This window comes from Coregonus clupeaformis, chromosome 8, assembly GCF_020615455.1.
Source record: "Coregonus clupeaformis isolate EN_2021a chromosome 8, ASM2061545v1, whole genome shotgun sequence".
Taxonomy (NCBI): domain Eukaryota; kingdom Metazoa; phylum Chordata; class Actinopteri; order Salmoniformes; family Salmonidae; genus Coregonus; species Coregonus clupeaformis.
Genome location: NC_059199.1, coordinates 52,201,962 through 52,214,576, shown reverse-complemented (window position 1 = coordinate 52,214,576; position 12,615 = coordinate 52,201,962). Strand labels below are relative to the sequence as shown.

The following is a 12,615-nucleotide window of genomic DNA, read 5'->3' as shown; positions in this document are numbered from 1 at the left end:
TCTTGAATCTTTCTCTCTCAGTGTTTCTGTGTGACTGTGAAGAGGCGTGATCTAAGCAGAATGTCATCATATAGGAAGTAGAGGGGTTTGTCAGAAGGACTATAGTTCTAGAGAAAGTCACTTGTCTGTGGGGACAGAATGGAGAGCACCTTGCTCTGTTTGCTACTAGGTAAGTACTGAGTTAGTGTGTGTGTATGAACACTAATTACCTGATTTACTAAGCCCTTAAGGTAAGAAGGAATAAGACATTAATGGAAATGAAGACAGTTTTAAGCTTTAGCTTTGTTTTTGGTGTTTTAGCCCTTATTGAGAAAACATGACAAATGCTTAGTAAATGGCACTAAAAGGAAATTGCAGCAAATATGGTGTAGACATGAAATAAGAGAGTGACCACCCTACATTGATGTTGCATCTCTGTGAGAATGTCACGAGTGCTGAAGGTGGGTGTGGTGCAGGAATCAAGCGCAGGACGCAGAAACTAAGTCCAAAAGACTTTAGTGAAATATTCACGTAGTACACGAGCACAACAGGCCCGGAGGCGAAATAAAGGTGCACACAGGCGTCAAACAAAAGGCGCACTAACATGTGCGAAAACCTCTCCAAAACAACGGAGGGAAACACGTAGCACAGAACACCAAACAGAAGCGTAATCACACACAACACCTGACACACACAACGAGAACTAAATAGGACACTAATGAGCACTAACTAGAAACAGGTGTACAACATCAAGACAAAACCAAACGAACATGAAACATACAACGGTGGCAGCTAGTACTCCGGGGACGACGACCGCCGAAACCTGCCCGAGCAAGGAGGAGGAGCAGCCTCGGCAGATTCCGTGACAATACCCCCCCCTTGACGCGCGGCTCCAGCCGTGCGCCGACCCTGGCCTCAGGGACGACCAGGAGGACGCGGTGCAGGGCGCGTAGGGTGACTACGGTGGAACTCAGTCAGGAGAGACGGGTCTAGGATGTCCCTCCTCGGCACCCAGCACCGCTCCTCCGGGCCGTACCCCTCCCACTCCATGAGATATTGGAGACCCCCCATCCGACGTCTCGAATCCAAAATGGACCGAACTGTGTACGCCGGAGCCCCCTCGATGTCCAATGGGGGCGGAGGAGTCTCTGCTATCTCACCTTCCTGGAGTGGACCAGCTACCACCGGCCTGAGAAGAGACACATGGAACGAGGGGTTAATATTCTTATACTCAATAGGTAGTAGTAACCTGTAACACACCTCGTTCAATCTCCTCAGGACTTTAAAGGGCCCTACAAACCGCCGACCCAGCTTCCGGCAGGGCAGGCGGAGGGGTAGGTTTCTGGTCGAGAGCCAGACTCGATCTCCAGGTGCGTACACCGGCCCCTCACTGCGGTGGAGATCGGCGCTCGCTTTTTGTCGACGGATGGCCCGCTGCAGATGGACATGTGCAGCGTTCCATGTCTCCTCCGAGCGCCTTACCCACTCATCCACCGCAGGGGCCTCGATCTGGCTCTGATGCCACGGTGCCAGAACCGGCTGGTAACCTAACACACATTGGAAAGGGGTTAGGTTGGTGGAGGAGTGGCGAAGAGAATTCTGGGCCATCTCTGCCTAGGGAATATACCTCGCCCACTCCTCCGGCCGGCCCTGGCAATACGACCTCAGAAACCTACCCACATCCTGGTTCACACGTTCTACCTGCCCATTACTCTCCGGATGGTACCCCAAGGTAAGGCTCACCGAGACCCCCAGGCGCTCCATGAACGCTCTCCAGACTTGGGAGGTGAACTGGGGACCTCGATCAGACACTATATCCTCGGGTACCCCGTAATGCCGGAAGACGTGGGTGAATAGTGCCTCAGCGGTCTGCAAGGCAGTGGGAAGACCTGGCATTGGGAGAAGACAACAGGCTTTAGAGAACCGATCCATAATGACCAGTATGGTGGTATTCCCCTGAGAGGGGGGAAGGTCTGTAACAAAGTCCACCGAGAGGTGAGACCAGGGTCGTTGTGGAACGGGCAGGGGTTGTAACTTACCCCAGGGCAGATGTCTGGGCGCCTTACACTGGGCGCACACCGAACAGGAGGAGACATACACCCTCACATCCCTGGCTAACGTTGGACACCAGTACTTAGCGCTAAGGCAGTGCACTGTCCAGCCAATACCTGGATGTCCAGAGGAGGGTGACGTGTGAGCCCAATAAATAAGTCGATCCCGAACCTCGAGCGGAACGTACGTCCGACCCACCGGACACTGTGGAAGGCTAGGGTCCGAGCACACGCCCGCTGAATTTCAGCATCGACCTCCCACACTACCGGTGCCACTAGACAAGACTCTGGCAGTATGGAAGTGGTCTCAACGGACCTCTCCTCTGTGTCATACCGCCGGGACAGGGCGTCTGCCACCGTTCTGGGACCCAGGGATGTACGTGATTTTAAATACAAACCGGCCTGAAACATGTTCCACCGAGCCTGGCGAGGGTTCAGTCTCCTAGCTGCCCGAATGTACTCCAGGTTACGGTGGTCAGTCAAAATGAGAAAAGGGTGTTGAGCCCCCTCAAGCCAATGTCTCCACACCTTTAGGGCTTGAACCACGGCTAACAGCTCCCTGTCTCCTACGTCATAATTCCGCTCCGCCGGGCTGAGCTTTTTAGAGTAGAAGGCACAGGGGCGGAGTTTAGGTGGCATACCGGACCGTTGTGATAGCACGGCCCCTATACCGGCCTCAGACGCGTCTACCTCTACCTGGAATGGTAAGGCGGGATCCGGATGCGCAAGCACTGGAGCCGAGGTAAACAGGGCCTTCAGTCTCCCAAATGCCCTGTCCGCCTCCGCTGACCACTGCAATCGCACCGGACCCCCCTTCAGAAGAGACGTTATGGGAACTGCCACCTGTCCAAAACCCCGGATAAACCTCCGGTAGTAATTCGCAAAACCCAAGAACCGCTGCACCTCTTTCACAGTAGTTGGGGTTTGCCAATTACGCACGGCTGACACCCGGTCAACCTCCATCTTCACCCCTGACGCGGACAACTGATAACCCAGAAAGGAGACCGACTCCTGGAAAAACAGACATTTCTCTGCCTTGACATACAGGTCGTGCTCCAACAGCCTACCCAACACACGACGCACCAGGGCTACATACTCGTCTCGGGTAGGCGAGTAAACCAGGATGTCATCAATGTACACGACCACACCCTGCCCCTGCATGTCCCTGAAAATTTCATCCATGAAGGATTGGAAGACTGAAGGAGCATTCATCAACCCGTATGGCATGACGAGATACTCGTAATGACCCGAGGTGGTACTAAATGCCGTTTTCCATTCATCGCCCTCCCTAATGCGCACCAAGTTATACGCGCTCCTGAGATCCAGTTTCGTGAAGAAACGGGCTCCGTGCAATGACTCCGTCATGGTCGCAATCAGAGGGAGTGGATAACTGTACTTCACAGTGATCTGATTGAGACTACGGTAATCTATGCACGGGCGCAACCCTCCATCCTTTTTCTTCACAAAAAAGAAGCTCGAGGACGCAGGAGAAGTGGAGGGCCGTATGTATCCTTGTCTTAGAGATTCGGCTATGTAAGTCTCCATAGCCCGCTTCTCCTCTTGGGACAGAGGATACACATGGCTCCGCGGAAGCGCTGCTCCTGCCTGGATGTCTATCGCACAATCCCCCTGTCTATGAGGAGGCAAACGCGTCGCCCTCGATTTACTAAACACAAGTGCCAAATCCTCATATTCAGTGGGAATGCGCAATGAGGACACCTGGTTTGGACTCTCCACCGAGGTCGCCCCCACGGAAACACCCAAACATCTCCTCTCACACTGGGCAGACCACTCCTTAAGAGCCCTCTCTTGCCACGAAATAGAGGGATCATGGGTACTCAACCAGGGAATACCCAGCACCACCGGATACGCAGGAGAGTCGATAAGATATAGCTGGATAGTCTCCTCATGACCCCCCTGCGTACACATCCTAAGTGGCGCTGTGACTTCCCTGATCAACCCGGATCCCAACAGACGGCTATCTAGGGCATGAACAGGAAATGGGATGTCAACAGGAAGTAGGGGAAACCCTAACTCTAAACAAAATTTACGATCAACAAAATTCCCAGCTGCGCCTGAATCTACTAGCGCCTTATGCTGGGAATGAGGTGCAACCTGTGGAAATCGCACAGGTATACAGAAGTGCACAACAGAGAGCTCTGGGTAAGTGGGGCGTCTACTCACCTAGGAAGGCTCCCCAGTGCGTGGCCTGTTGTCTCCTCCCTCTGGAAACCCTCCCCAGCACCTGGCCGCAGTGTGCCCTCCACGACCGCAATTGGTGCAGGGGACAGGCCCCCTCGGGCTCCTCCTCCTCCTTTCTCTAGCGCCAGCACCCCCGAGCTCCATAGGTCTCGGCTCGGAGGTGCTGGAGGGTGGAATGGACGGACCCCACTCAGGACGTCCACGGGTGGCCAGCAGGGTGTCCAGACGGATGGACATGTCGACCAACTGGTCGAAGGTGAAATTGGTGTCCCTGCAGGCCAACTCACGTTGAACGTCCTCCCGTAGGCTACATCGAAAATGGTAGATGAGGGCCCGTTCATTCCACCCTGCGTCTGCCGCTAGAGTCCGGAACTCCAGAGCGAACGCCTGTGCGCTCCTCCTCCCCTGTCTCAGGTAGAATAGCCGCTCCCCTGCCGCTTTGCCCTCAGGTGGATGGTCGAACACGGCCTTGAAGCGACGGGAGAACTCCGCGTAGGAGATGGTGGTGGCGTCCATCCTCCTCCACTCGGCATTGGCCCATTCCAACGCCTTGCCCGTGAGACAGGAGATGAGGGCGGAAACGCTCTCATGTCCCGAGGGCACCGGGTGTACAGTGGCCAGGTAGAGCTCCACCTGCAGGAGGAACCCCTGACACCCGGCAGCTGTGCCGTCATACACCCTCGGGAGCGAGAGCCGAATCCCCCTGGGTTCCGGACCTGGGACTGGTGGACCGGCCGATGAAATTGGCAAGGTAGGTGGAGGTGTGGGTACTCCTCTGGACTCCCATCGGTGCAGGGTGTTGATGACATCCTGTAGAGCGGTCCCCAGTTGTCTGATCTGGTCATCCTGGCCGCGGACATGCTCCTCCAGCGACTCAGGTGTGGTTGTTGCTCCTGCTGATTCCTTTATAAGCGGTGTGTGATTCTGTCACGAGTGCTGAAGGTGGGTGTGGTGCAGGAATCAAGCGCAGGACGCAGAAACTAAGTCCAAAAGACTTTAGTGAAATATTCACGTAGTACACGAGCACCACAGGCCCGGAGGCAAAATAAAGGCGCACACAGGCGTCAAACAAAAGGCGCACTAACATGTGCGAAAACCTCTCCAAAACAACGGAGGGAAACACGTAGCACAGAACACCAAACAGAAGCGTAATCACACACAACACCTGACACACACAACGAGAACTAAATAGGACACTAATGAGCACTAACTAGAAACAGGTGTACAACATCAAGACAAAACCAAACGAACATGAAACATACAACGGTGGCAGCTAGTACTCCGGGGACGACGACCGCCGAAACCTGCCCGAGCAAGGAGGAGGAGCAGCCTCGGCAGATTCCGTGACAGAGAACCTGAGCTTATAGAGATGATGCCATGCAGACATGGTTAGTGTGGTGGTGTGCATTTAGCCAGGTCATACCTCAGGAACTAAAGACTGGTGTTAACTCAGTGGATGCAAAATGTGCTGTCAATGACAATGAATACAAAATGCAATATTTGTTGGATGTGTTGTAGTATCAAGTTGTGATTATTGTAAATGGTTGTGGGTTCCTTTGCTACAGTTATAGTAAACTGTGTTAAGAGATGAATGAGTGGTGTTTTGGTGTTTTTGGTCTCTGTACTCTCACTGTGTGCAGAACATGGGAAGTCAGTGGCCATTTATAGCTGCAGTCTGTAATTCAAACTACCTGTAAATGGCCACACTGCCACTTGTTGTGGTATACGGCTGAGGGATGGGGCTAAGGAAATTAATTCATCTACATTGTTTACAATAATTGTCATAAAATAAACATATATTTTGAGTTATGATGGAATAAGACTTGAATTGCTGTGATTCATTTAGTAGTGTAGAAATCTATGTAGAAAACGCAGATTGCACCTTTAAAATAAAGTACAGGATGGATTTGGTAAACAGTAACATGAATATGGCATGTTGTTATTTATTTCAAACTAATATTGGAGCAATTTGACTTTCTTTGTTGTAGTGCTGAGTACACACATCTACTCTGGACACTCTGAAGATGATGATGGTAGATATTTGTACACTTGATCAAGCCTTCATCTCTTAATGCTTCATCACTTTTCTTTGTGATGTTTAAAGCTGCTTTTGGATAGACATAGTTTTAGTTTTTAGTGTCTCAAAATAACATTTATAAAAGCAATTTTATCATGCTGGTTTTATTTTGTGCAGGACAGGCAAAGGCTGTTCTGACCATACACTCCAAATCCTCCCAGATATTCAGTTGAGAGTCTGTCACTCTCAGATGTAACATACAGAGAGGAGAAGTCACTGACTGGAAATACACATGGCGCAAGGATGGTGTAGACTTCCTCAGTAGGGAACATGAATTTGAGATCAGTGAGGTTAAGATTTCAGACAGTGGTGTCTACTGGTGTCTGGGTACACATATTGATCAGAAGAAGTATTCTGAGTGGAGTGATCCAGTCAGACTGACGGTGACAGGTAAGTCATCTTAACTTTCATTCAAATCAGTGCCTCCATGCCTACAACCACTTGACATTTGGCCCCATTTTAAGGATGCTATTTTGTCGTTAAAACATTTCTGCCTACCATTGCTGTTCAGATTCCTCCATGAATTCTTCCTCGTTTCATTTGATAATTGAAGAAGTATGGTGTAAGATCATACTTTTAACTGATTGGTGCACTAATTGTATTTGTCTTCATTTAACTGTTTCCTCAGCTCTGCCTACAGCCTCAGTGAAGATAGTCACTACCCAGGAGCCACTGTACTCCGGAGACAAAGTCAAGCTGCAGTGTGAACTATCAGACTACACAGACTGGACGTACCACTGGTTAATAAATAAAGAACGGCTTTCCAGTCACACCAGTAAAACCACCACCATCTTTCTCTCTGACCAGGCTGGTCAGTACCAGTGTGAGGGGACAAGGACAAAACGGCCCCAGATGTCATATCTCAGCTCATCTCTCCACATCAGCGTCACTGGTGAGCTCACTATTTATCTTCAATCACTATCTGGACATTCGAAAATCTGAGCCAATGAGGGTTCATCTAATTACATATATACAGTATACACTGTAAATTGAAACTGAATAGAGTGAACATACCCCTAAAATCAGCTTTTATCAAAACTTAACTGCAACAGCTAAATAATTAAAAATGGCCAAGTATTTATCCAGATGTTTTGATATTCTGCTCTCTGTTTTCTTAGCTCGGCCTGAAACTACACTGACCGTAAATCAAAATCCTGTGTACACTGGAGAGACAGTAACTCTGACGTGTTCAGTGGGTTCTGACAGTGGCTGGAGCTATACGTGGTACAAAGACAACACTAAGAAACTAGTGACCTTGTCTGTCAAACACACTACAACAGGAGCCACCTTCACCATCAATAGAGCTGCCAAGTCTGTCCAGGGTCTCTACTGGTGTCAGGGAGAGATCCTGTCCAGATCCATATCATCAATCATCAGTGATCCTGTCACTATCACTGTGAAAGGTGAGTTACTTTGTTATGTGTTTTTTATCATACAAATGGAGGCTATTTGTATTGAGTCAATGATGTAGACATGATCCATGTACAGTTCAAGTCGGAAGTTTACATACACCTAAGCGAAATACATTTAAACTCAGTTTTTCACAATTCCTGACATTTAATCCTAGTAAAAATTCCCTGTTTTAGGTCAGTTAGGATCACCACTTTATTTTAAGAATGTGAAATGTCAGAATAATAGTAGAGGGAATGATTTATTTCAGCTTTTATTTCTTTCATCACATTCCCAGTGGGTCAGAAGTTTACATACACTCAATTAGTATTTGGTAGCATTGTTCTGTCCACAAATGTTCTATAGGATTGAGGTCAGGGCTTTGTGATGGCCACTCCAATACCTTGACTTTGTTGTCCTTAAGCCATTTTGCCACAACTTTGGAAGTATGCTTGGATTCATTGTCCATTTGGAAGACCCATTTGCGACCAAGCTTTAACTTCCTGACTGATGTCTTGAGATGTTGCTTCAATATATCCACATACTTTTCCTTCCTCATGATGCCATCTATTTTCTGAAGTGCACCAGTCCCTCCTGCAGCAAAGCACCCCCACAGCATGATGCTGCCACCCCCGTGCTTCACGGTTGGGATGGTGTTCTTCGGCTTGCAAGTGCCCCCATTTTCCTACAAACATAACAATGGTCATTATGGCCAAACAGTTCTATTTTTGTTTCATCAGACCTAAAGACATTTCTCCAAAAAGTATGATCTTTGTCCCCATGTGCAGTTGCAAACCGTAGTCTGGCTTTTTAATGGCGGTTTTGGAGCAGTGGCTTCTTCCTTGCTGAGCGGACTTTCAGGTTATGTCGATATAGGACTCGTTTTACTGTGGATATAGATACTTTTGTACCTGTTTCCTCCAGCATCTTCACAAGGTCCTTTGCTGTTGTTCTGGGATTGATTTGCACTTTTCGCACCAAAGTACATTAATCTCTAGGAGACAGAACGCGTCTCCTTCCTGAGCGGTATGACGGCTGCGTGGTCCCATGGTGTTTATACTTTGTACAGATGAACGTGGTACCTTCAGGCATTTGCAAATTGCTCTCATGGATGAACCAGACTTGTGGAGGTCTACCATTTTTTCTGATGTCTTGGCTAATTTCTTTTCATTTTCCCATGATGTCAAGCAAAGAGGCATTGAGTTTGAAGGTAGGCCTTGAAATACATCCACAGGTACACCTCCAATGTACTCAAATGATGTCAATTAACCAACATACATCCATAATGAACTTTTGTAGTATGAAAACGTTCCAACAACAGCTAAATCTTTGGATATTGCTAAGCATGTATCCAGATCTTTAAATTATGCTCTTTTCTCACAGCCCTGCCCAAAGCTACACTGACCATAAATCCAAACCCTGTGTACACCGGAGAGACAGTAACTCTGACGTGTTCAGTGGGGTTTGACAATGCCTGGAGCTATACATGGTACAAAGACAAAACTAAGAAAGTAGTGCCCCAGTCTGACAGACTTTTACAGTTTTATTTATATATTATGTTACACAGCTGGTGCTGTGATCCTGGAGAGCCCTGCCTATCCCATGACTGAGGGAGACTCTGTGACTCTGCGCTGTACAAATAGAAATCAGGAAACAAACCCAAACCCCAAGGTTGATTTCTACAAAGATGGAGTACTCATCAGGAATGAGACCACAGGAGAGATGACCATTCCTGCAGTATCCAAGTCAAATGAAGGCTTCTATAAGTGTAAATCTACTGAAGGAGAATCACCAGAGAGCTGGGTGACAGTGAGAGGTGAGAAAATAATTATGATCACCTTACATTTGTATAATATCTGTGGTCATCAGTGATTTGTATTGTTAAAAAGCATACTGTAGGTTTGGAGTTGCAAGCTCAGGCTGGTCATCTGATCTCAAGTTAGATGTCAAATATATAATGTATCTACAGAATTGTTTCACTTTGTCCACTACTTTATTTATTTTCTATAACTACCTCAGAGTCTGATGGTGATTTGCTGTTCTCTCTCCAGGCATAACTCCTGGACCCTCTACATCAGTCCTAGTAGTAGTGGTTGTGGGCCTGGTTGTTGCTGGTGTTCTGCTGGCCATTCTCCTGGTACTGCTGTGTCGATATAAAAACGCCAAAGGTGAGACTTTTCTCAATTCTCATTTAACTTGTTTAAGAGAAAAATGTCTAATTACAAAAGTTCAAAACAGTAATGTCCTGATATAATAATATGCATTTTTCATTACAGGTTCCTGTTGTAACAGGATATTCTCGTGAGTACATCTGTCCTTCAACTAAGTTCCTTTTCATACAGTAAAATATCATCTGTGTGTTTCATGAGTATCTCTCTCCGTGTAGGCCCCCCCAGCCACACAGCACCAACCTGGACCCCCAACAGGACCAAGGATCTACCGAGAGCCGGGCTCCTGATGCTGGGTATACACGTCTGCAGCATGGTCAGTCTCTCAGCCCAGATCACTATCACTCTCCTCTCTCTGTAACTTCATCCACTGACCTTTCACTATCCACTTTGTGTACAACATGTTACTGTACTCTACGTCCCTAGTCAATCTGAGGGATAACCAACCAATTAATCTTTCTCTCTCTTCTTTGACCAACAGGTGGCGCTAACATCTACGATACAATCACTCCCTCAGACAATAATGACAATGGTACTGTTACTCTATGTTAAGTTTAGCATGAATACAGTATAGCGTTGTTGTTGCAGTTGTTCTTCATGTGTTTAATATGACTAGCATACTAAGACTAAGTAGAGATATTAGTGTATTACCTGTATGTTTCAGATGTTGCTGCTGCTACTGCTGGACCAAGTGATGTGATGTACGCCCAGATTCAACTCAAAAAGTTGGACAAGAAAAAGAAAAGTAATTCTTAACTGTCACATAAATTAATACAAAATGTAGCAGTGTTTTTTACTCATCAAATTTGATACAAACTTACAAATTCTCTCCTCCTCCTCCTCCTCTTCCTCCTCCTCCTCCTCCTTAGAAAAGCCAGCTGATCCAAAAGAAAATCCAGTCTATTCTGAGGTCAAGACAGGGAAGGCCACAGGTAAGACCCATTCTACAGGTCGGCAGTCAGTAAAATCTAAATGTACAATTTTGGAATTTCAATGAAGATGCAGAATATGCAATAAGCTATTTCCTTAATTTGTTGACTGGATATTTCCATTTTCAGCAGCAACTGGACCTGTTGATGTGACCTATGCTGAGGTTGACCTTAAACAGAAGGCCAAAGCCAAGAAGAAGAAAGGTAAGACTATAAATCTCTCCTTCCATATTCCCCCTATCATAACCTCACACCTCTTTGACCCCTTATTGACTAGCTGTATATTATTATGTATATAACTGTTCTATTATTCTGATGTTTATCCTCACCCCTTAAAGAAACAGAAACCCCACCTGAGGCAGATTCGGTCTATTCTCAAGTGAAGCCAGTCACAGCCCCAGGTAAGACTAATAGCCATATGCTATTGATACTTAATATGATACTAATATGGAACTATTTCTCTGAAGTATAATGTATGTATTTAAAGTATGTATTTTTGTTTGATTCTTAAGAGTTTGTTTGACTGCATGTCCTCAACAACTTTGTGTGGTGATATGTTGCAGGACCTTGAGGGGGGCAGGGATGGACGGATGGAAGGATGGAGTGATGGAGGGATGGATGGGTGGAAGGATGGAGGGATCGAGGGATGGAGGGATGGAAGGATGGAAGGATGGAGTGATGGAGGGATGGAGGGACACACCATCAGAGGAGGAGCGGAAGGATATGCGGGAACATGGATTATGCACGCTCAACGCACGCAAGCAAACAGACACACACACACTGTTAGGCCTACTGCTGCTAGGTAGCTCTCTCTCTGCTCTCCCCCTCCCCTCTGTCTGTCCTTGATTGCAGGAGTGAAGTCTGGTGTGCGGGAGTCAGGGTTCCAGCTGCAGCTCATTCACCATAATCACCTCAGCCTTTAAGACCCGGTCAAACTTACCACTCATCGTCAAATCATAGTCAAGACGACCATGTTAGTCTCGCTGCCGACTCAACCTGTTTGTTTTCGCTCTTTGTGTTTTTGGCCTGTTCTATTTACTTTTCTCCTGTGCCACAGATTATTGGAACCTGACTCCTGCCTCCGCTTCACTCCTGCCACCACCATCCTGCTTTCCACTACCGGACCTCCCTTTTGGACTCACCACGGACACTAGGACATTACGGTACCACACCTGCCCTGACCTGGATCTGTTACCCTCCCTGTAACCTGGACTTGCTCTTCCCCTATTATTGGAAACCTGGACTAATTGAACATTGTAAATAAACCTGTTAAACCTCCTTTGGCTTGGTGTAGTTGTCTGCATTTGGGTTCAAATCCAGTTCAATCATGACACACACACAATAACACCTTGTACTATAAGGATTTTTTTTCGTATTTTATTTACCAACAGATACAGTGGGGAGAACAAGTATTTGATACACTGCCGATGTTGCAGGTTTTCCTACTTACAAAGCATGTAGAGGTCTGTAATTTGTATCATAGGTACACTTCAACTGTGAGAGACGGAATCTAATACAAAAATCCAGAAAATCACATTGTATGATTTTTAAGTAATTAATTTGCATTTTATTGCATGACATAAGTATTTGATCACCTACCAACCAGTAAGAATTCCGGCTCTCACAGACCTGTTAGTTTTCTTTAAGAAGCCCTCCTGTTCTCCACTCACTACCTGTATTAACTGCACCTGTTTGAACTTGTTACCTGTATAAAAAACACCTGTCCACACACTCAATCAAACAGACTCCAACCTCTCCACAATGGCCAAGACCAGAGAGCTGTGTAAGGACATCAGGGATACAATTGTAGACCTGCACAA

General features: G+C 47.1%; 1 protein-coding gene across 1 annotated transcript; it reads left to right on the top strand.

Annotated features, from left to right (window-relative positions):
- The first annotated feature begins 6,541 nt into the window (after positions 1–6,541).
- Positions 6,542–11,415, top strand: LOC123491471 (low affinity immunoglobulin gamma Fc region receptor II-c-like). Its single transcript, XM_045222260.1, has 13 exons — positions 6,542–6,557; positions 6,938–7,040; positions 7,516–7,712; positions 9,266–9,514; positions 9,750–9,866; positions 9,975–9,999; positions 10,085–10,182; positions 10,348–10,398; positions 10,531–10,611; positions 10,736–10,798; positions 10,925–10,999; positions 11,134–11,196; positions 11,359–11,415. The coding sequence occupies exons 1-13, from the start codon at positions 6,542–6,544 to the stop codon at positions 11,364–11,366; spliced, it is 1,146 nt and encodes a 381-aa protein (XP_045078195.1). The 3' UTR covers positions 11,367–11,415.
- The last annotated feature ends 1,200 nt before the right edge of the window (positions 11,416–12,615 follow it).